The 21,816-nt window shown below is 35.5% G+C and overlaps 1 protein-coding gene across 6 annotated transcripts in view; it reads right to left on the reverse strand.

Moving 5' to 3' along the window:
• Window positions 1–12,699: 12,699 nt before the first annotated feature.
• TBC1D32 (TBC1 domain family member 32) overlaps window positions 12,700–21,816 on the reverse strand; it is an 80,397-nt gene continuing 71,280 nt past the window's right edge. For 3 of the 6 annotated variants that reach the window (XM_042824191.1, XM_042824182.1, XM_042824222.1), the window contains 6 exons: window positions 21,116–21,185; window positions 20,180–20,295; window positions 19,117–19,271; window positions 17,360–17,500; window positions 16,275–16,463; window positions 12,700–13,272 (listed from right to left, as the gene is read on the reverse strand). In XM_042824191.1, the coding sequence (XP_042680125.1) occupies window positions 13,153–13,272; window positions 16,275–16,463; window positions 17,360–17,500; window positions 19,117–19,271; window positions 20,180–20,295; window positions 21,116–21,185 (791 nt within the window). In that variant the 3' untranslated portion in view covers window positions 12,700–13,152. Of the gene's footprint in view, window positions 13,273–16,274; window positions 16,464–17,124; window positions 17,252–17,359; window positions 17,501–18,680; window positions 19,272–20,179; window positions 20,296–21,115; window positions 21,186–21,816 lie in introns of those variants that run through there. The other 3 variants (XR_006169842.1, XM_042824200.1, XM_042824213.1) reach the window with 3 other exon arrangements.

Raw genomic sequence — 21,816 nt, forward strand, 5'->3', positions numbered from 1 at the left:
TAAGGATATCAGATGGCAGTCCTGGGGTGATAACAAAGGCCTGGAAAGTGCAGTCGCCGGACAACATGAGAGGCCCTCAGACTGCTGCTTTTTATTGATTAGAACTGATGCAAGCTGGAGAGACTGATTTTAGATCATGACCAAAAAAAAAAAAAAAGCATGTTATTTGGCTTATCTGTGCTGATTAAAGGCATGAGAGATGCTAGGTGTTTATCCTGGAAAGTGTTCAGACAAACAGGAATCTCCTGCTGGAGATTCATCATAGTATATCCAGAGTTGGAAGAGACCTGTAAGGTTCAAGTCCAACTCCTGTATATTGTGAAAGATGGTAATGTAAACCAGGAGCTTCCTGTTAGGTCTTTAGACAAACTGTGTGTTGGAGGGCTCGAGTAAGTTGATCAGGAACAGAAATGTGTATCAGCCCATGGAAATTAACTATATCTCTTTATCTAGGTGAAGTTGTACTTGGATTGTGTTTGTAAGTCTGTAAGACAAATTGCAGTTCACTGGTACCGTAGTTCAGAAATTAATATGCAGAATTAATCAGTCTGATACCCTGTACTGTGCTAATGTACATGCACATATTGCCATTAAATAAATTCTATCCGTACATCCATGTTGCAAGGATGTTGCAAGGAGCAAAATCTGAAAACAACAACTTTTATCATTTGCTGTAGAAGAAGAGTGAGAGATGTGGGGGCTGAGAAGACAAAAAGAAACTGCAGTATTGATTCATATAGACATCTGGGAGAGATCACCAAAATATTATTTTTGCTTTGTTCTTTATGTGCTTTCTGTAGGAGGAGGTGGGTGCCTTCCTTTCTGCTTTTCGAAATTTTAAAATCTTAGCTGCAAATGCAAAGTGTCTAGTTCAGATCTGGCAAAGGTTCAAAAAGATATTTTATGGAAAAACTATGGGCTTTCATGTTTCAGATGATCTAATAGAAACTCAGCAGGGCTGAATCCATGTCAGAAAAAGCACGCACCATCATGGAGTCCCTACTGAATTACAGCCTCACAGACTACAGCTCTGCGTGCTTTCTCCTGGGTATTAAGCAGACAATGAATGAGTAGAAGCGCTACTTCAGTATTTATCTAAGTGCTAATATAATTTTGGATCAGTCATTAGATACAAAGGTAACACCAGAGGACTCTTTGTGAGCCTCAATCAACCCTGCTGTTACAAGTGAAGTGAGCTGGATGGAAACTGAAGCAGTGCAAATGAGGACTGGTGACATGTGCACAAGCAGTATGAAAAAAAGATAAAGTTGAAAAACTATAGTGAACACAGGAGGGGTGCTATCAGTGGCCTTAGACTGAAAAATGGACCCTTAGAGTTCCCTTAGAAATATTACACATCTAATGGTAGCAGCTGTTATCCAAGGGCACCTCTGAAAAATAGTGTTTGGTAGATGAGAATGTTCTCTATCAGATAGTGTTACTGTGCTCCTTATATCCGTTGTAGTTTCCATGGAAACAAATAGAAGGCATTACTTTCAGAATGACCTCTTTTGTCTATGGGTGTGCAAACTGTGATTACATTTAAGAGTTAGGAATCATATAGTACAGAATTAAGTATTATGATAAGGACAAGTGTAAATTTTAAAATTTTAGGAAGGTTTTGGCTGCAGCTTGCATCTTTTGTCTCAAGCAAGGGCTTAAATTAAATTGGATTCAGTCTGGAAGTCTCCCTAGCTGAAATTCCAGAGCCTGAAGCCTCCACTTTCAGGCTCCAGGGTTAGATCAACAGTGATTTTGACAGTATTAAAGGCAGATCAATCAAAACAATTCATAAACTTGATCCTAATTCCTTTACTATTGTGGGAAATTGCCTTTATTATAGTATCTTCACAAATGTAAGGTATAAATACCTTTCTCCTATTGGCTGAGTTGGAAGAGAATGAGAAAATGCATGCTACCCATCTACATTTATTTAATTGGAGGAGCAGGGGAGGAACACATTTATTTTTGTTGTGGTAGTTTTCTATTTGCCTTTTTTATTTGTTCATTGATTTTCCCTCTTTCCTTCATCAGTTAATTTTTGGTATTGGGAAATTTGAGAAATTAAGAAAATTTCTCTATAATCCCTCTTTTTTAAACATCTGAGCTATACCAGTTTCTACAGCTTGTATTTAGCTTTCACTTTAATGTACAGTAAGGAAAATGTTCCTTATCAAATACTTACTCCCTATTTTTGGTGGATGAGACATGTTGATTATTTTTTTCTACTGTGAAATCTTCTGATGAATGACCTCTGCTGCCTAAGAATTATTGTACCTTTCAGCTCTAGACCAGGTGGAGTGCTGCACTGCTGCATTTTAGAACAGATTTTCTAAAACTGTTTTCCCTATTCACAAAAACAGAAATGGCAGCTCTTGCAGGCAGGCATGAAAACAAAATGAGCAGTTGAGTTTAGTCATTATTTGAAATAATTCAGCAACAAAATCTCCTAAATTAACTCTTTATTACTGCATGAGTCTAATTATTTTATATACATATATATATATATATACACATACACATACACAAATATATTTCTGCTTTTTGCTTTGCAAAAAAGACTGTATTGAAAAGCAGTATGGAAATGACCAGAAAATCTAAACAAAAGTAAGCAAATGCTTAGGGCACCCACCCATGGTGGAAAATCTGCATCTTAGGTCATTCTAAAGGTGTGGAAAGCCTTAAGTGCATGTAACAATTTGAATGCATTATAGTGAATTGGATGCCAGATATAAGGTGCTCAGGCTTTGAAATGATTGTGTTTCCTTAAGCTGGCTTCAAGGATGTGGTATCTGTTGTAGTAGTGCTGGAATTCCTTTACCTAAAGAGATTAATAGAGCTGGGATTTCAGTTTGATTTTTTTGTTTACTTGTTTTGCAGTGATTCGGGGCTTGTTTTTTTGTTTGTTTGTTTGTCTTTTATTGTTCTAATACCTGAAACTATGTAAGCATTTCCATATAGTAAGAAGGTGTTTAGAGCTTGCTGTCCATGAGACTGGAAATGGATCAGCTGACATGGAGATGTGCATGGAGATGATCACTCATGCCTGGAGATTAACATAGCACAGTCTCATGTGTGTTCATGTCTCTAAAGATCTTCCCAGGCATGACCGAGGCCTACCTTGCTGGCTTACAGACTTGGCAGCACTGTCTGATATTACAAGTGAGTACTTTCTTCTTTGCTCCTGCTGATGTTGCCCAGAGCAGCCAGACTGAGAGAATGAGAAGAGCTTCATCCCAGTTGGGCCAACAAAGGTTTTTAATATCTGCCTTGGGTTTACGGAAAACTCTTCTCTCTAAGATGTTTCTGCAGAGATACCTGAGGCTCAACACACTGTCAGTTTTATCAAAATGGTTCTATCAAGAAACTGTCAGCTGCATAAACACAAGACAGCATTACACAGAAGATGTTATTCTACAGGAGGGTGAGAGCTCTGCTGATTTCATATCCCCATTGGCATGGATTTTTTCTTGCAAGTGGATGATACTTTCCTATCCATTGGGACTGCAAATTTAAATTCTGGTTGTCCTTGTTGTGCTCTGATTATTTTATGAAGGGCTTTGCTTTCCAATTTCATGCTGGCATACTAATTTGATAGTTATTTCTTTTCTAATTTCTTATTCTCAGACCTAATGTTTACACTCCCTCTAATTGTTTTTTATTATTACATTTACTGTTTTAAATTCTGGTTTCTCTCAGTACCTTAAGAATCATGCTGCCAATGCAGCATCTTTGCTATACCACTGTGCACACAGTGTTCACTGTCTGCATTTGCATAATGAGCTCAATTTTGTTGGCTGATTACTTTGTGGAAAGAATTGAACATTTAACAGATAATAATTGCAATCTATCAAACTACACAGTCACCTCACAAGTGATCACAGTATGTTTGCTAAAACTTCTGCTGAATTTTATGAGCTCTCATTCTCTGTATTGAAGTCTGACTAGAAACTTTACCTAACATTCATTTCTATTAGAAGAAAACCCTGGATCTTAACAGGCCACTTGTTCTGATACTATCAAAACCAAAAGATTTTTCTAAGTAAGTAAGTAAGTAAATAAATAAATAAAAATTCTTTGTTAATAAATTTGTTAATAAATTTGTTATTTGTTATAGGTAATGACGCATCTTATAGCAGCTTGCAGTTGGAAGATGATACTCCTCACCATAGCATGTCAGTATTGCATTATGTTGTCAGTGGCTGCCTGAAGCTCTGATGAAAAGCAGTTGGTGCTGAGAAAAACCACAGTGCAGTCTGCAGCAGCACTGCACAATAAATCTAGATGAGTAGCTGCCATGCACGATGGTGAGATTCCACCACTCCTGCAGCGCAGGGTGGTTTGGAAGCTTCAGGTCTGCTGCACGTTGAAGGTGATGACAATTACTCAAGATATAACATTAGTTTCAGTAAGAGACAATGCAGTTTGACTCCAAATGATTTGGCTGAAAACTTGTTACGTTTTATTTTCCTGGGAGTCCAAGAAGTTTGAAGTATCTAGAAAAGACTATGGTTTCCCCTTGCCTCCATGATCTGTACAAAATGAATTTCCTAACAGTATTTGAATGACTCCCAAGTGGTTTAGACAGATGGTCCTACTGGCTTCATGGGTACATAATTTCCCTTGGAAGAAATTCCTTGCCAAAACTATGTTTATCCCAAACCTTGGTTTCCTATTTTCTAACAAGAAACCTTTCTTTGTTGATTTAGAGATAGAGCAATATAGAGACATTGTAACTAAATGGCACTTCAAATCAAAGTGGGGAATAAGCACCTTTGGACAGGAAAACCGCAGCTAGGAGGTCCATTATGCTGGCTGTGGCAATGCACTGGGTTGTTCACAGCTTGAGGTCTTACAAACCAAGAAGAGGTTAATCTAAGAAAGACTTCCGAATGAAAACTGTGCTGCAGGACATTGTCTCGGTAATTCCATGAAATGTGCTTTATCTAAACCATCAAGAATTTAGAGGAGAGGGAAATTCAATTAGATTAATGCAAATATGACAAAATGGGCCCTACTAGTTAAATGATTACGTTCTCTTTTTTCACCTTTTTTACTGCCTTGCTTGAACCTTTCATCTTCAGCTCTAGAGAACAGCTGACATATGGATTTTGTTATTCAGCCCTCCTTCTTTCAATTAACGTTCTCTTTACCAGCATAATTAGACCCTCATCATCCTGTTTTAATAGAAATGTTACTTTCTTACAGCAGTGATCTGACATGCAGACAGAGGGATGCTGCTGTATATACAGATCTTTGTGTTGCCTTATGAGTGTCTGTATTAATCTAAAGAAACATTTTTAAAGCAGAGTCCATTTTAAATGCAGCTAGCTTCCACAAAATGGATGATTATGATACCACGATGTTCTCTGACTTAGAACATGGGAAAAAACAAGAGCAGATAAAAGATTTTGAGAAAAAAGAAAACATGAATTTCTTTCAAATGGTTTATTTTCATTTGAGATTTTTTTTTTTTCTATGTTTATTTCTTTAAAAGTCTACCATAGAAATGCCTGCTGTCCCCATTCATTGTTCTAGGGTAATTTCATGTGTTCTCCTTGTCTTGTTCTATTTCTAAGGAGGAGACAAACCTGATGAAATATTAGTCAAGTGTCAGTGCCCAATTTAACCCCATCTAAACTAATTTTTCAAACCATGCTGATTCCTCCCTGTGCAGAAGTACATTTGTATTTAAGCTTTAAGAATTTTTTTTCCTACTGAAATAGAATCAAACTGCATTATGCTTCTTTAATTTACTGGTTGGTTGGTACTGTATGAACAGGGAAGGTGGGTTTTTCCTGTCAGTCTCCTCAGTGTTTTGACTCTTTTTGAACAGTCCTTGTTAGCTGAAGTGATAAAACTGATACCTTATTCATGATCTGAAATTAAAAGACTTGCTCTGTGTTAACTTAGAATTTGATCAAAAGTGGAATCCTAAAGCACATGCTCTATGGAAACAGCATTTTAAATAATTGGAAACTAGGTGCAATGTTTTAGCTTTGAAGTAAGAGTTGCACCTCTGTATATTTATGTGTGGTCAGTTAATAGATAAAATGCCAGAAATGGTGTGATTAATATAATTCACTGAGTTACAGAAATCGTGCAAATGTTGCAGCTCAGCAAATAACTTCCTTACAGCAAATAAATGCTAGTTGCTTTTCCCGATGCTAATATAATGATGTTATGTTTCAAACGAGTTTTGATTTTGTGTCTGCTCTGACTAGTTCAAATTGTACCTATGGTTGTAGCCCAATATGGGATGTATTATAATTTGAAGTGAAAAATGTTTTCTGTTGTTACCGTTTTCTTGCCATGGAGTTATCTTGGGCTGTGGAACTTAGAATAGCAAGCTTGCCTTGTCCCTGCCTTTCACAGCACAGTTCTTCATGCTTATACCTGGTGCTAATTCTGGCTGATGTACAGTCCGGCAGTTGGCCATGTCAATACACATGCATCCTAATTAGCCTGCTTCACCAATTGACCCAGATAAGTTTCCATGACCTACTTGTCTCAGTCTTTATTTACCACTCCATCAGTTTTTGGGTCATCAGGAAATGTTGTGAAGGAGGGTGTTACAATTCCTTCCAAATGACTGGTTACATTTCAGTTTCTGCTGGTGCAAGTCCTGTTATCTGTCCTTGCCTTGGGCAGATGGATGAGCCTGATGAGCCTGCTGTTTCCTTAGGAAATGTAGTTTGAAATAATTGCTTTCAGTGCTTGTTTTTTAGTAATGATGTCCATTAACATGTTTTTTTCTCACATCATGGTAGACCCACAGATTTCTTCCCTAGGAAGCAGCTGCTCTAACTCAATCTAATGAAAGAGGGACCCGCCATAGCTTGAGCTTAACATTAACCAAATTTAGTTTATTGTGAAATCAATGGAATATTGCTATGGATTAACTGGACATTAATACAACACAAATTGATTTAGAGAAGACAAGACTGCTTATCTGTTGACCTAGTGGCTGTTTCAGTTGGACATCTTAAAACAATGAAAAATAGAGTTCAGAGTGTAACTGTCCTGACTTTGATCTAGGTTTTTTTTTTCGAACCAAATGCAAACAATGTTTTTTTCTCTTTTAGTTACTTCCGTTTCTGATATTCCCCTTGGTGCATGAACACAATATATGGCAATTAGGAGGCTAACTGCTTCTGCCTACAGATCCATCATCTTTACACAACCAGGTAAGCATTGCTTGCATTTTTTAGATGATAGATGCTCAGAGTTTTCAGGATAAAATAACTGTCAAAGGTGTCAAAGGGCAGACACGAACTAGTGAAAATTATTTCTGTACATTACTGATTTCATCCCAAATGGCTGAGTCATGCTGTGGAAGTGGCAGAAGGAGGTGGTCTGGAAATGTGTCTGAAGCTTAATGAAGATGTTTCAATTCAGTATGGCATCCCAGCTCACGCATAGCAGGGTGCAAGAAGCAGAGACAGCAGTACTTCTCTAGCTCCCTACAGTAGGAGACCAGGTCAGGACTGCTGATAGCTTATTTGGGGTCTTGAGTTTTCCTACAGATGGCTTCTCAATGTTTCGAGGTTGTGGTTTTATTTAGTGTTCCCATGCTACTTTTCATTCTTATTGTTTCCTTTAAGTATATTTTGCTTTGCTTGTCAGGTACAATAACAAAAGCACTCATGCTTCGTTGTCTAGACTGGGGGCACTTCAAGGATTGGAGACAATGAAATATAAAAACAAAGAGGGGGGGGGGAAAAGTACTGAGAGGTAAATATGATAAAGATGAAAACTGGGGGAAAAGAAATTGAGAAACTGGAAAAATACATACAGATGTAGAGACAAAAAATGTCTACATCTTAGAAGGCTTGTAGATACAGATGTAAGCTATTTATTCTACATTTTTCCTGTGTTTATTTCCCTGAAAAAAATTGTGTTGTTGAGTATAGAGAGAAATTTTCAAGTACATATAAGCCAGCAAGGCTGTGTGAGAGTCTTCAAACCAAAGGTAACATGGCATCAGTTTGTCTTCAGATATCTGTTGCTAAAATGGTCATTTGTCTCTAGACTGTGCTTGATCCAAAGGAGATGCTAATGGTTGATGTTCTGTTTCTTATAGTGCACAATAGAATTTTATGTTATTATCAGATACTAATATTTAACATTCACATAGAATTTCTCTGCACTAAATGTTTTACAACTATTGTCTAATTAATCATTTCAGCTCCTTTCATGGACTGTATGCTACTGTAGCTGTTTTGCAGATGGGGAAACTGCAGCTAATTGAATTGCTGGAGGCAGTGTAATAAGTGCTATTGTCAGTAGCAGCACTTAGTGCTCGGGCTGTGGGGCTTTATATTTGTATTCAACTCATCTTCCTGATTATTGTGCAGTGTACCTTTTTGCATTGATGTGATGCAGTATTGACGAAACTCATTGATATTAAGGGTCAGCTCTGCAGTTTGCAGCTCTTTCTTTGCTAGGGGATGAAGAATACAAAGTGGCAGCTGTTTAGCTGGTAGAGTCCCAGGTTTATCCAAAATGCACAGCGTAGAAGCTTGTTTCCTAACAAGTATCATTTGCTGATAAAGGAATTAATGTCTGCAGTGGCTAAGTAGGTGTTTCTGGAGTTATATAGACTGGAATGAGATATGCAGTCATTACGTTGCAACATACACTTTATATTATCAGGTGTGTATAGGTATTTCTCTGTTCAAACACCTACAGCAAGACATCCTAAAGCACACGGAGCTCAAGATCTCCAGGTTTTTCATAGACATAAGGATTTATTTGTGTTATTTTTTTTTTTCCAGTTGGTGAAGGGAAGCAAAGATTTCTCTACTGAAAATTAATACGCTTCTTAACTTAAAGTGCTTACTGAATTTCACATATTGATTTTGAGTGAAATAATAATTCAATTTTATTTACTTTCTGGCAGAAAATTGTGGTGTAGTATTTTCCAGAGAATGGCTTTCCTGCATATTGTCCTGATCACCTCCCCTTGTTGGAACATAAATATTATGTTTTATTATAGCAGTAGGGCATTTGATTCAATGCTGTCTGTATGTAGCTGATCTTATTAAAGCTCTCCAGAAGAGTGGGTTTACACAGTGGTGTTCCAGTGAAGCCTGAAGAGATGTGGCACAAAGTTCAATGAGCTCTGTGTTACTTCGAGCGTGTGCCAATTACTGTACAACCAGCCCGTCTTCAATAATATCAACAGCATTCTGCACGGCAGCTAGGGGGAGATGGGGAGCTCAACTTGGAATCTAATTGAAGATATGTTTTCTTTCTTTTCCCTTTTGTTTCTTGTCTTTTTCTTTATTTTTCTTCTTTCTTGCTGTTGTGCTGAGTATTTATGAGCAAGTTGGAACGAGACTGATGCACATTCCTTTGGCTTTTAAGTTACTGATGTAACACATTTGGTCCCACTTCAGCTTTACATTAAAATGAAGTCAAGAATTAGCAGCAGTTCACTGCAAAATCAGCGATTTTGATCTCTGGTTTAATTATAGAACATGAAAGGATTGGTTATTTCGGATATAACTAACTGCAACCACTTACTTAACAAGGTAGGGTATTATTTTGATAAATTTCTGAAATTTGAGGCAGCTCTGCATTTTGAAAGATGTTTGTGCAGTTCTTTTGATTCAGTAATATTCAACATCCAGGTTATTTTAGGTTCCAGTGTGAATATATGTGGCTTTTATTTTCCATTTGAGATACTGCGCAGTATTGCTGGTTCACAGCAAGTTGAATGTGAGCCAGCAGTGTGCCCAAAGCACTAAAGTGGTGGGCCTGGAACAGGCTGCCCAGGGCAGTGGTCACAGCCCCAGGTGCTGGAGTTAAGGAGCACTGGGACAACGCACTCAGACCTGGGTCTGAAGTTTGGGTGGTGCTGTGTGGAGTCAGGAGCTGGATACAACGAGCTTTGTGGGTCCGTTCCAACTTGGGATATTCTATGGTTCTGACTGTGAGTGCTATGGACAACCAATACAAATCTCCCATCTCCCTCAAAAAAAAAAAAAAAAAAAGAAAAGAAATCACAAAAAAACATATTTTATTTATTCAGTGCTTATTCACAATCTTTTTCTTTTTTTTTTTTTTTTTGATAATTCGGTTATTTTAGAAAATACACCAAAATAAGTCATCATTATTTTAAAAATGAGACTTTTATAAAGGCTAAAAGAACAGATTTATGCAATTGTTAGCATTCTTTGACCATAGTGTCAAATACTTGGTTTGATCAGCTATTTTCAGAAATCTGTTCTCATACTTTCCAGCCTCTTTTATCAATGTATGTAAACCAGCACGGTTCACAGAAGGCCAAAAATGTGTAAAATGTTTTTTGAAGACAGGAAAAGTTAAACCCATAGACTCAGGAAATGCATAGACAGGAAAACAGAAACTAGTGGTGAAACCTTTGTCCGTGCTGCTTGCTCTCTGTTTACATATAATTACAGAAATTCACTGCAGATTGTAATAATTTATATTACATATAAATTTTATGATTTGACTATGTATGTGCTTTATTATATTATATAAGGTATGTGATTTATTATATTCCCGATTCTAATCAAAGCATTTCTGAAAGTCCAAATATTCTCTAAAGAGAATGGTACTGAAGGTGTTGATAAAACACTGTAATTATTTCCTTAGTTCTTTAACCAAGCAAAGGACTACCTAATGCTTAACTTTCATTATGTAACATCACCTTCTGATGTTGCTTACATGACTAGCACACATTTGGGGAATTTATACTGCTCAGTTACTAAACCACATGCAGTAGGCAGTTGACCAATTATGCTGGCTACGTAGACTTCACTCCCCCCCCAAAAGACTTATTCCAGTAAGAGTACAGCTCATAAGTAACTTTTTGCTAGAGAAGATGCATCTTGTTTCATTTAAAATGAAGAAACTTCATTGAAAATATCAAGACACAAAATATAGGATACAGAACAATTTGCTAACTTGCTAGGTGAAGTAAATACGATAACCAAAAATTTCTTCAGTGCAACAAGTTACTTTTGCTGAAACTAAACTGGTATTCAAAGAAAGGATAGCACTCCTAACAAAAAGATACATTCAGTATTAGTGTGGAAGGTGCTTAAAGAGGAAGCCCTCCATGCAAAATCCTTAATAAAGCCATTACTTCTTCCTTCTATTAACTCAACTTTAATCTTGGATTTGCCTGCTGTCCATGACTTTTTGAAGCAGACTGCTCCCCACTTCTAAAACTTTAAGATAAAATGACAGTAACTGCCTCAACAGTTTGGGATCCAACTCACAACACAAGAAAAGCTTCCTTGGTGAATTTATTCAGATACAGAGTAATTATGCACCACTTCTAGTACCTATCCAGACTACACTGTTCTATCACCTGGTATAAAATTATTAATAGACAATCTAGAAAATGTCATACAGTTGTACTCTAGGCTACTTTCCAGAAAGATGGGTGCTTTACACCTATGCAAAAGGATACTGAAACTCCTGAAGTCAGAACAGAGGAAAATTATACTGATGAGGTAGTATGCAAAAAACAGATGAAAGTCCTCACCACCACAATGCCATCTGTAGTAGAGAAGGAAAAAAAAAAATATAGAGAGATTGTGAGCAGTGGGAATTTATACGTCTACTGAGATAATTCTTAAAAGCACAGATGAAAAGGCCTGAACAGAACAGCATGCAAGAAGTGAGCAAGTCAAATTCTTGCAAAGAGTAAGTAATCTGCAGATACTAGAGAGGGTGTAGAGTGAGACAGGAGGGGAAGCTTCTGCTTAGCTGGCGACTGCTAGGATGTTCTTTACATACTTTTCTTGTGGTGGAGGTAGTAAAAAGAGGAAGTGGAAATAAAACAAAGTCCATGCTGACCACTAAGGTAAGTCTTAAGTATACATAAAGAAAACTACCTCTGTCTCATATAATATTTTTCTTCACTGAGAAAACTCTGTTATCTGCTACATACTGAACAAACCCCAGTTCTCCTCCCATCCATTTCATGATGTCAATAACCAGAAGTTACACCTATTTTTTTGTTCTATTTGAATATTAGGTTTTATTTGCATGTGATTATGAAGTTCTGTAGTTAGTAAACCATTATCTATCTTCAATGTCTACTTTTCATATTATCTCATGTGGGCATTGTGAAGGTAACATTCCTACACGATAAATTCATTTTTTGAAATTTTAATGTAGACATGAAAAACGGGACAATGTGATAACTTATTTTCCACCTACAACCTACCTACCTACAAATGCTCAATTTCTCCTCCTTGCCAAAACCTATCATCTTATAGGACACAATTTCAATGAAAACCAGTGCAATTTATTAATTAATTTTACACACCTATTGCTATCTAATTTACTGTTATTTATTAATTCAACATCATGTTTGTTGCTTTGAAATATGGATTCAGAAAACAACTACTAATTGGTGCACAAATAGTTACATTCCTTAATTTCCTTAATTTCTTAAATAATACTTAGCAGTGACATAATGTAATACAGAAGAGAAAGCTGTTAGAATATTTACTTAGCTGCCTTTCCTGAGTAACTGGGATACAGCGTTTCTTCAAGAAAACCATGTTTGTTCTAAAATTCAGCCAACTTCAACAATGTCAAAATTTTACCTATACTGGTAAAAAGTGTAAGGCGGAATTATCAGTCTTCTTTCATTCCATGCAATTGATCACTTCATTTTCTCAGCCATATTCGCAAAGACAAAATACCTGTATATACAGAGATTTATTTTTCATTTATTCACTTCTCATGCACATGAATTATGCACTGTTGCTTCTAAAAAAATTAAAATAAAATCACTTTGTCAGGCCCATACAAAATACAAAGGTTTTAGGACTGTGATGCATGAATATGACAGTGATGCAATGATTTGCAAACAGGTTCTATGCATTTTAACAAAAAAAATTCAACAATCTGAATTCTGAATCTACGTTATGCAAAATAAAAATGAAGCTATGCATGTGATCAGTCTGGGAAAACACTGTATTTTTAGGTCATCCAATTTCAGAGGTGACATTTTGTAAAAACCATATTCTGAAAACCCTCCTTATTTATTTTACTGTATGTACATATACACAGCCTGACTTATTTTAGTGCATGTTTTTATATGAAATAATCAACATTCTTTTACTGAATGTAACCAAAGCTAGAAAATCTGTCATGCTTGATCTATGTGTTCTGCACTCTGATGTTCCTCATGTCTTTTAGCAGCATGGGTCTGTAGATCAGTTCCAAGCTTTCCATGTATTCTAAATAATCAGTCACTCGAAATCCATGGAGTGCTTCTTCCTGTACAAATAGAAACAGAAAATTAGCTCAGAAAAAAATATGCATTATTAAAATTTAAAGAATTACAGGCTGCTAAAGAGAGTTAATTTTCTACTGCTTACAGTACAATACACACACTTTAATACATTTAATTTAAAAATTAAGCATATCTGCTCCTGGACAGTACCTTCCAATTAACCTCATGGAAACAAATGTTACTCATCTTATTTTTGGAGAGCATGAGATATAATGATTTATAATGAAAACAAAGTAAGCTTTAAAAAAGCAAAGTCAGGTATTAAAATATTATTTTTAAAGACTTTTGCACCTGCATATGGTATAGTGAAGTTTATTAATGTGACTTTTGTATCCAATTACGTTCCCAGTAAAACCAGTAATTCTATGTACTATTTTCATAAACAATATTAATAAAGATGAATGTTAAGTAAAAACAGAATAAATAATTCTGCTTGACAAGACAGTCAAGATGGGCTTATTGAGGCAGCAGGTTACAGTGTTCTTGGTTCACATGTGGAAATCATGAAGCTACCCATTTTCATAATTTCCGGAAAGGATTCAAAAAAGTCCAAACAATAAATTTAAAATTCAGTTAATGTGGAAACTTCAAGGTATCTCAGAAGGATCAGAACTGTGAGTATCCCAACCCAGCCAAAAGACAAACCCAGAAAAGAGAAAAATGTGTTCATTGACAATTCATTATTTGTACTTTCTTCTTGGCACAGAGGAAAGGCAAAATACAGAGTAACAGAAGATGATCTTTATGAGCTTTTCACCTGTATTTTGTCACTAGGAGAACATGTTAAAAACACTCTTTCAAGTCTCAGGCATAACATCGTCTGAATTGACAGCAAAGTTGTCTCCAAGTTCTTTAAGTGCAAATGAAAATACATTTATATTTTAAAAATAAAACATTTGTTTTTAATTTTACTAGCTAGCTATAACTAGCTCTTGTCTGGAAGAGTGGTCAGCCACTGAAATGGGCTGCCCAGGCAAGGTGGTTGAGTCACTGTCCCTGGAGGTACTCAAGAATCGTGTAGATGTGGTACTAAGGAACACAGGGAACATGGTGGGCAATATTGATGGTAGGTGGACGGCTGGACTGGATGATCTTGGAGGTCTTTTCCAGCTTTAATGATTGTATGATTCTATGATTCTACTCATTAGGTAATAGCAACAATGGTGAACTGCTGTCAAATCATCTTTTCGTGACATATAATGCATGTGAGACATTTAAAAACAAATTACTATCAATTCTTGTAAGGAAAACAGGCAAATGAACCTGTTCATAGAGCAAATGGTCACTGCTAGTAAGACGTTCAAGCTGCGACACTGCTTTAGAAAACATAAAATTAATATTCCAGGAGCTTGTTTTTTCTGTTTGAAACTTGGTTTATCTTCCTAGAGTAGTTTAAATTTCCACTTACGAGGGAATTGCTCCACTAGAATAATCAACATTTGTGAATGTTGTGCAGAGAGATCACAGGCTAAGACTTAAACCTAAATTGGTGTATTTCAACAAAAGGACAGTTCTCAAATGCCTCTGCCAGTATTAAACCCACGTAAACCCATACTGAAATACATACTACATCTGGAATTGCATAAAATGACAGAGTAACTTTTTTCTTCTTGAAATAAATTAAGAGCTATCAAAAGGAAGATTAGAGTGAAAGTGTATCACTAACTCTTCTTTTTCTGCAGTTCTCTCAATGGGTTGTAAATTCTCCAGTACTACATTAATATAGGGCACTTATCATCAGTCTAACAGCACCATGACAAATTTCTAGCTTGTCCACACTATAGGTGACAGCGTGCAAACTGTATTACATAATTCACATCAACTATGCCAACAAGATTAAGTTGTTTTTAAGCTTGTACATTGATCAAAAACACTCAAACAAAATGATGTACTCATTAGACTGTATACCAAACATTTTTAAGAAAAATGGCTTAGTTTATGCATTATTCATATTCAGAATACTTTGATTGGAAGGTACCTGCAAAGATCATCCAATCCAACTGCCTGACACTTCAAGCATGTTACTGAGGGCATTGTCCAAATGCTTCCTGAACGTGAACAGGCATGAGGCATCAATCACCTCTCTAGGAAGCCTAGCTCCAGCATTTGATCACCCTCATGGTAAAGGAGTTTCCTCTGTAAACTACAGCTAGCTCAGCTTTCTGCTGTTCCTGCCCTGCCAACAAATGACCAGGAGCACAGAACAGCACCTCCCTCTGCTTCCCTATCTTGGGGAGCTGCAGAGAGCAATGAGGTCAGCTCTTGGCCTCTTCTTCTCCAGATTGGACAACCCAATGTCCTAGGCCTCTCCTCACAGGACACACCATCCAGCCCTGCTATGAGCTTTGCCCTCTTGCCCTCTTTTAGATGCATTCAAGTACCTTAATAACACTCAATATTTAAAAACATAAGATGTACGCTAATCAGAAGACCATGATGCAGAGACATAGTTCTTAAAGTAACTCTGACTGGAAAAAAAAAAAAGAAAAAGGTAAAAAAAAACACCTAAGAATATCTCAGGAAGAAGACTTCTGTCAGCTGCTATGATGCCCATAAAAGGAAAATTTTGAAATATAGTACTTGTACTAGTGACGACACTAAGCTTATGAATTACTTCAGTGACAACATTGTTCATGGGAGATGGAGAACCTCCTTTCTCAGCCACCTGTAGGAAATATATGGAGTCTTGTGTCATTCAGAAAATAAGCATATTTCTTTTATTATATTCTGCATGTGAATCTGCCTGTCATGTTCAAAAAAAAAAAAAAGCAGAATGGTTTTCACTTTGTCTATTCAGCTTTTTTTTTTCACTCCTGGTGTAACAACTGCATCTACCAATGCAGCTCAGCTTATCTTGATTCTTTGAGCATCATTTAAGAAACAGGCAGAAAATAACTGCTTTAGATTAAGAAGCATATTCATTTCCAGTACAGAGAACTTTGGTTCCCTTCAACAACTGGAAAAAAAATCACAAAGAAACCCTTACTTTAAGAAAAACCTGGAGATCTTGGGCTTCAGTGTGCTTCAGGATGTCTTGCTGTAGGTGTCTGAACACAGAAATACACATATAAACCTGATAGTCAGGACCGAGGAAAATACATGTGGCGATGTAATGACAGATCTCACTCCAGTCCATGTAATTCCAGAAACACTGAGTTATCCATTGTAGGCAAATCTAGATGACAATGAAATTATGTATAATTATATCACTCTAGGCATTCAGTCTAGGTAATTAATCAGCATTATCTTATAACTTTTCTATAACACAGCCTTTTTCTCCTTTAACATTAACCTACTTATAAAAGGAAAAGGGATGAAAATACAGAAGAGGCCGAGAATCACTATATTTGTTTATTTTTAAATCACAGACTCGAATAGCATTTCACTATTATATTCTTCTTTCTTTGGAACAGAAATAAGCTCTCTTATTATGGTGAGAGAGCTATGCTTTAGCAATCTAATTCCTTGTTGCATGAAACAGTTTACGCTTCAACAAGATTGTAGTCTACACAATGCTCCATAAATTATATTCCGCATTTTTAAAGCACTACTTACTGTAGTAAGCAGGAAAAAGTTAACATTATAGATAAATTCTGTAGTGATATCTCATTAGTATAGAAGAGTTTTCTTTTTTTTTTTTTTTTTAACCTGACTTTGAAGTAGCCTTTATAAGATGAATTTTGCTTTAATATCAACTGATCTGCTTTCTACCTGAAATTTTTCACTTCCTTCCCATGGAAAACACAGAAAATTATTCTGAGGGATAAAATATTCTAATTATTTTTAATGATACATAGGAGTTTCTAATATCTCACCTTAATCAGATTTTCTGGATGAATATGTAATGGAAGATCATTAGCTGCAGCACATTTTACAAAAGTCAGCTGAAATCTATGTTAAAATACTTTAAGTCACTGTACATTCAACATTCTCTCATGCTGTTTTGTAAACACCACACGGGTGCTGCACAGGAAAAAAAAAATCAGTAGATCCAACTTAAATTCTGAATTTCAATTTTGTGGATTTGTCCCACAAGATAAGTTGACGACACCTTGTTATGTCATCATTTACCTGGGATGGAGTGAAACCAGACATATGGAAGGCAGAGAAGACAAGTGGCAACTCAGCTTTCAGCAGCATCTCAATGTAGTGAGCACTGCAAAAGTAGACTGGATGTATGCCAGATTCCACTGTGACAATAGGCAGGTGCACCTAATTAAAAACAACATTGAGAAAAAAAGATCAGATCACAGAAATGTATAACTGTAAAATCCCTGAGAATAACGTATAAGAATATATGGATTTACTCGTATGATAAGTCATCTCAATTATTTGAAAGGTAAGAAATAAAATAAACAAATAGAGAAAAAGATGATGTTACCAGCTAGAAAAACGTGTTGTTAAGCTAAGAAAAATCCGAAGTTAGAAACTCTTATACATCCTGACTACTTGTTTGCATTAGCAATTTAAGTCTTTACTGCACATATGCTTTAATTTTCAAAGAAAGTATGGAGAAAACGTTACTGTTTTTTAAACAAATACTAATTTTTATTGTTTTTTTTTTTGCCATTTTACTGGTGGATAGAAAGTGGAAATTCTATGGTATTTACTGTTGATTCCTATATGCATGCTTTTTTTTTTTTCCCAGCAAGCACAGCTGGTATAAGTGAAATTCTGTTTTGTGCTACAAAAGAAACAGAGGTTAGCCATATATTCGTCAGTGTTTGGTTTCTAGCTAATGAATCTTTGGCTAATGCAAGAAGGTTAATGTACATCCTTTGGACCTTTTCACCTTTCTTAGGCAGGCAGCATTATAGCCTAATGGGTGCACAGTACTCATTCATGTTTTGGCATTTTATTTTAATTTACATTGTGAAAATTATGCAAATAGGCTAATTATTCAATTTTCTCTTTGTTTCTTCAAGATGTGAAAGAGACATCATGTAAGCATTGAGAATGAATGTTAGTACTGCAGCAACCCTGCAATGCTGCTTAGATCTTGTACAGAAGACAAGTTTGTAGTACTAATGATGTTCAGCACAATTATATTCACATAACAAAGCAAAACTGCATTCTGTTAGCAGGTTCAAGGCTGGACTCAGTGTTGTGAGTGGACCAGTGGAGTTATTTCTCATGAAAGACTCATCAATTCACATTCACAGAGAATTATATATAGAAAAAATGCAAAATACAGAACTCACAGATGACACATATTTTGTAGTCTATGGTCAAAACATTCAAGCCAATGTGACAGTGCACAAAATCAAGCTGAAAGGGTTTTGATTTACATAGACGATGCCATAATATCTAATCAAATATTAAAATCATGCTACAAATTTGATTCAAAAATATTAATAATTTCAAATTATAAAGCATTCAGAATTTGGGCAGTAATAACTTTTCAAAGTAACTAAATACGTTTTAGTGGTTTTATCCATAAAACTGAATTTTACTGAAAAAACTAATGGATGAACTTGCACACTGTTAGAAAAAGGTCATTAACACACAAAAAAATGCCACGTAGCCTTCACACCGCATTTAATGGTGCTACAAGGTTTATCTTACTGCCATCTTTAAAAATTCAGTAACACTGCCTTGCCATCAGTCCACCTGTACTTTCAAACAACCATTTAAGTGAATGTCAAATCTGTATTTTTCTGAGATTTTTTTTTTCATGTCACACATTCAGCTAGAGAGCTTTAATGAAAACTTAAAGCAATAAAATAAAATAATAATAAAAAAACACAACACTTGAGGAAATTGGTGAAGTCTCCTTTGAAAAACTTTAAAATTTGCCCTTCAGAAAGAATTAACTTTTACGTTCTTACAGACATATGCAGTCTTGGTATCCAAAGAAACGCTGAAACAAGAAGATGAGAAAATTGCTGAAGAAATGTTAGAGTTTTTTCTCCATCCCCTGACATTATGAGGAACACAGAAGATGCAAACCAGTCATAGCCAGGATAGTGTCCCTGCAAACAGCCTGCATTTTCTCAGTTAAGGAACTCAGGCAAAGAACTCTGCGTTGCCACTCAGGAATTGCAGACCTCCTCCCCCAGGTCCAAACAGAACTAAGAGCTGACTTGTTATAGATGTTACAGGGGAATAGAGCTGCACAGAAAACAGCTTCTAGAGGCACACCTGTCTCTACAGATAAAATAAGAGGATTATTCGAGCTATTTTCCCCGCAGTCTTCTTTTTTTTTCCAGTCTGCAAGTAACTGAACCAAATCAGCAAAAGAAAAAAAAACCAAGAGAAATCTGTAAATACAAAACCATTACATCAAAACAAGTGTGCCTACAGTATGGAAACTAAGAGTGGTGGAGGAGGAAAATGGGAATTGAAAAGATTAAGGGAGAAAAAAAAAAAAAGAAAAAAAAAGAAGAAATACTGTCAGAAAAGAGTTTAATTATATTGTGACCACTATGCATGAAGTGTACTTCAAAAGTTAAATTAAGTCTAATGGTAAAATAAAGAAAAAAACTTATTGGAAAGGGTTATCTTTGTTATGACTTCTGTCATTTTTAGATCTTCTATGGAACATTTTTTTTTTAATAATAAAACATTCTTGCTGATCAAATTACAGGCACAGATTATTACACAGGAAATATCAGTAACACTGTAGACACTGTGGAAACACCACAAATATTCATTAATGCTCAAAGGTGTTTTGTTCCAGACTCCTTACCACAGATGGAAAGATGTGTAACAAAAATGAATGAAACACAATTTTAACAAAAAAAGGTACAGACGGCAAAAGGTTTTATAGTGCATTGAGTGTGCATTTTACACTTTTAAATCGGCATTTTTTCTGTTCATGCAGTATTTATTACACATACATCAAAAGCCCAGATTGAATGTTCAAATTCTACTGCCATTAAGAAAGGATACGAAGGGAGGATACCACAGCTCTCTGCTGTTGTTTCAGAAACTGCTCACAATTCATTAACACAAAGCATAGCTCATTTTCAGCATGTTCTTTTAGCAAGTTCAGATGTTTTCCATATCTAACACAGAAAGTTAAAAACTGAAATTTAGATTAAATATGTTTATAAAATTCTAAAACAAAACCAAGAACTCTTATTTAATAGGCCTGTAAAAGATAGGAAGTCATAGCACTGATCATCAAAAACAGGATACAGAAGATGTATAAAAATGGTTTAATAAAAGCTACTATCCTTCATTTAGGAAGGACATACCCCAAACACTTTATACTAGGTGTTAGAATTCCTCACCTAAATTCTGCTTCATTCAAAATTTCAGAAATTGTGGTGGGAAGGAGCAAGAACTCTAGTGATATGCTTTCATGATTCACTCTCCTCATGTATATTGTTCAGAATTCCATCTATTTTATAGGTAATTATTGGCACCATAATTGAAATATTAATGCTATAGATAACAATCTGTGGAAGTACATACATATTAACTTTTCCATCATCACAGCTCTGCAAAGTACCAGCCAAGCAATACATGTTAATGACATACAACTAAGCTGAGCTAAACAGAACCCTTTATAGAAGCAACGTGAACAGGAAAAAAAACCCCACATAACTCAAGATAATGTAATTTAAGCAGTAAATCTTACTAACAAGTTACAATTAACCTTTGCAACAATCAAAGATAATAAGCTACATACATAATATGCAAAGATAATTTAATTAGTACTAATAGCTTTTTCATTTTAAAAGTTAGAATTCATTTTCTCAAAAGATAATCTTTAGATTTAGATGGTATTGCTTTAACTGAGTTAAAGGATTAAATATCATTAAAGTCACCACATGAAAATCAAACAAATTCTAGAAACAGTGGGTAAATATTTTAATGTACCTGACTGTCATTTCAATACCAAGCTGCTGCACCGATGAAAGGTTTTCTTTCTTCACATCTGCATCTGTGGCTAAAACAAAAGAAAAAAAAAAATAATGTTATATAATATATGATTTTAACTAAATATTAATGTAAAGCTTGTATGTATGAATACCAATTTTGGAGAACTGTTTCATATTTGAAGTGAGTTGAATATTGTTTGCAGTGGAAGCATTAAGAAACTGTATTCCTCAGACACTCATTTTTTTAATTAAAAGCAGTTTCTTGACAAGAAAGTGTCCACTTTTAGTATGGTTATGAGCTTTAAAGCATGATGAGAACAAACATCTTTTTCAGACCCATTTCTTGGCAGAGCTTCATACCTTCTTGCCAAGAAATCAGACAATGCAACGTTTTTTATTTGCTTTCTTCTATCCCAGTGGCCTTAGAAGTATCCTGTAAAGCCAGTATCCTGTAAAGCCAGCCTTATTAACAAAGTTCAACGTTGATATTAATCTATTTATAGCTGGCTGATTTAAAAAATCTTATATTTCCATGAATTTTTTTCTTTCACACACTGTAGTGCAGACCTGTTTCTCACATCCTTGAACTAAAAAATGAAGTTAGACAAAAATTAATAAATCATGAAATAAACTGTGTTAGTAAAATTTTCTCAAAAAAAACCCCAAAAATTAAATATAAAAGACGGGGTTCTGTCTCAT

Source organism: Centrocercus urophasianus, unplaced genomic scaffold (genome assembly GCF_019232065.1).
Source record: "Centrocercus urophasianus isolate 14NV4802_14NV808 unplaced genomic scaffold, USGS_Curo_1.0 seq_10, whole genome shotgun sequence".
Taxonomy (NCBI): Eukaryota; Metazoa; Chordata; class Aves; order Galliformes; family Phasianidae; genus Centrocercus; species Centrocercus urophasianus.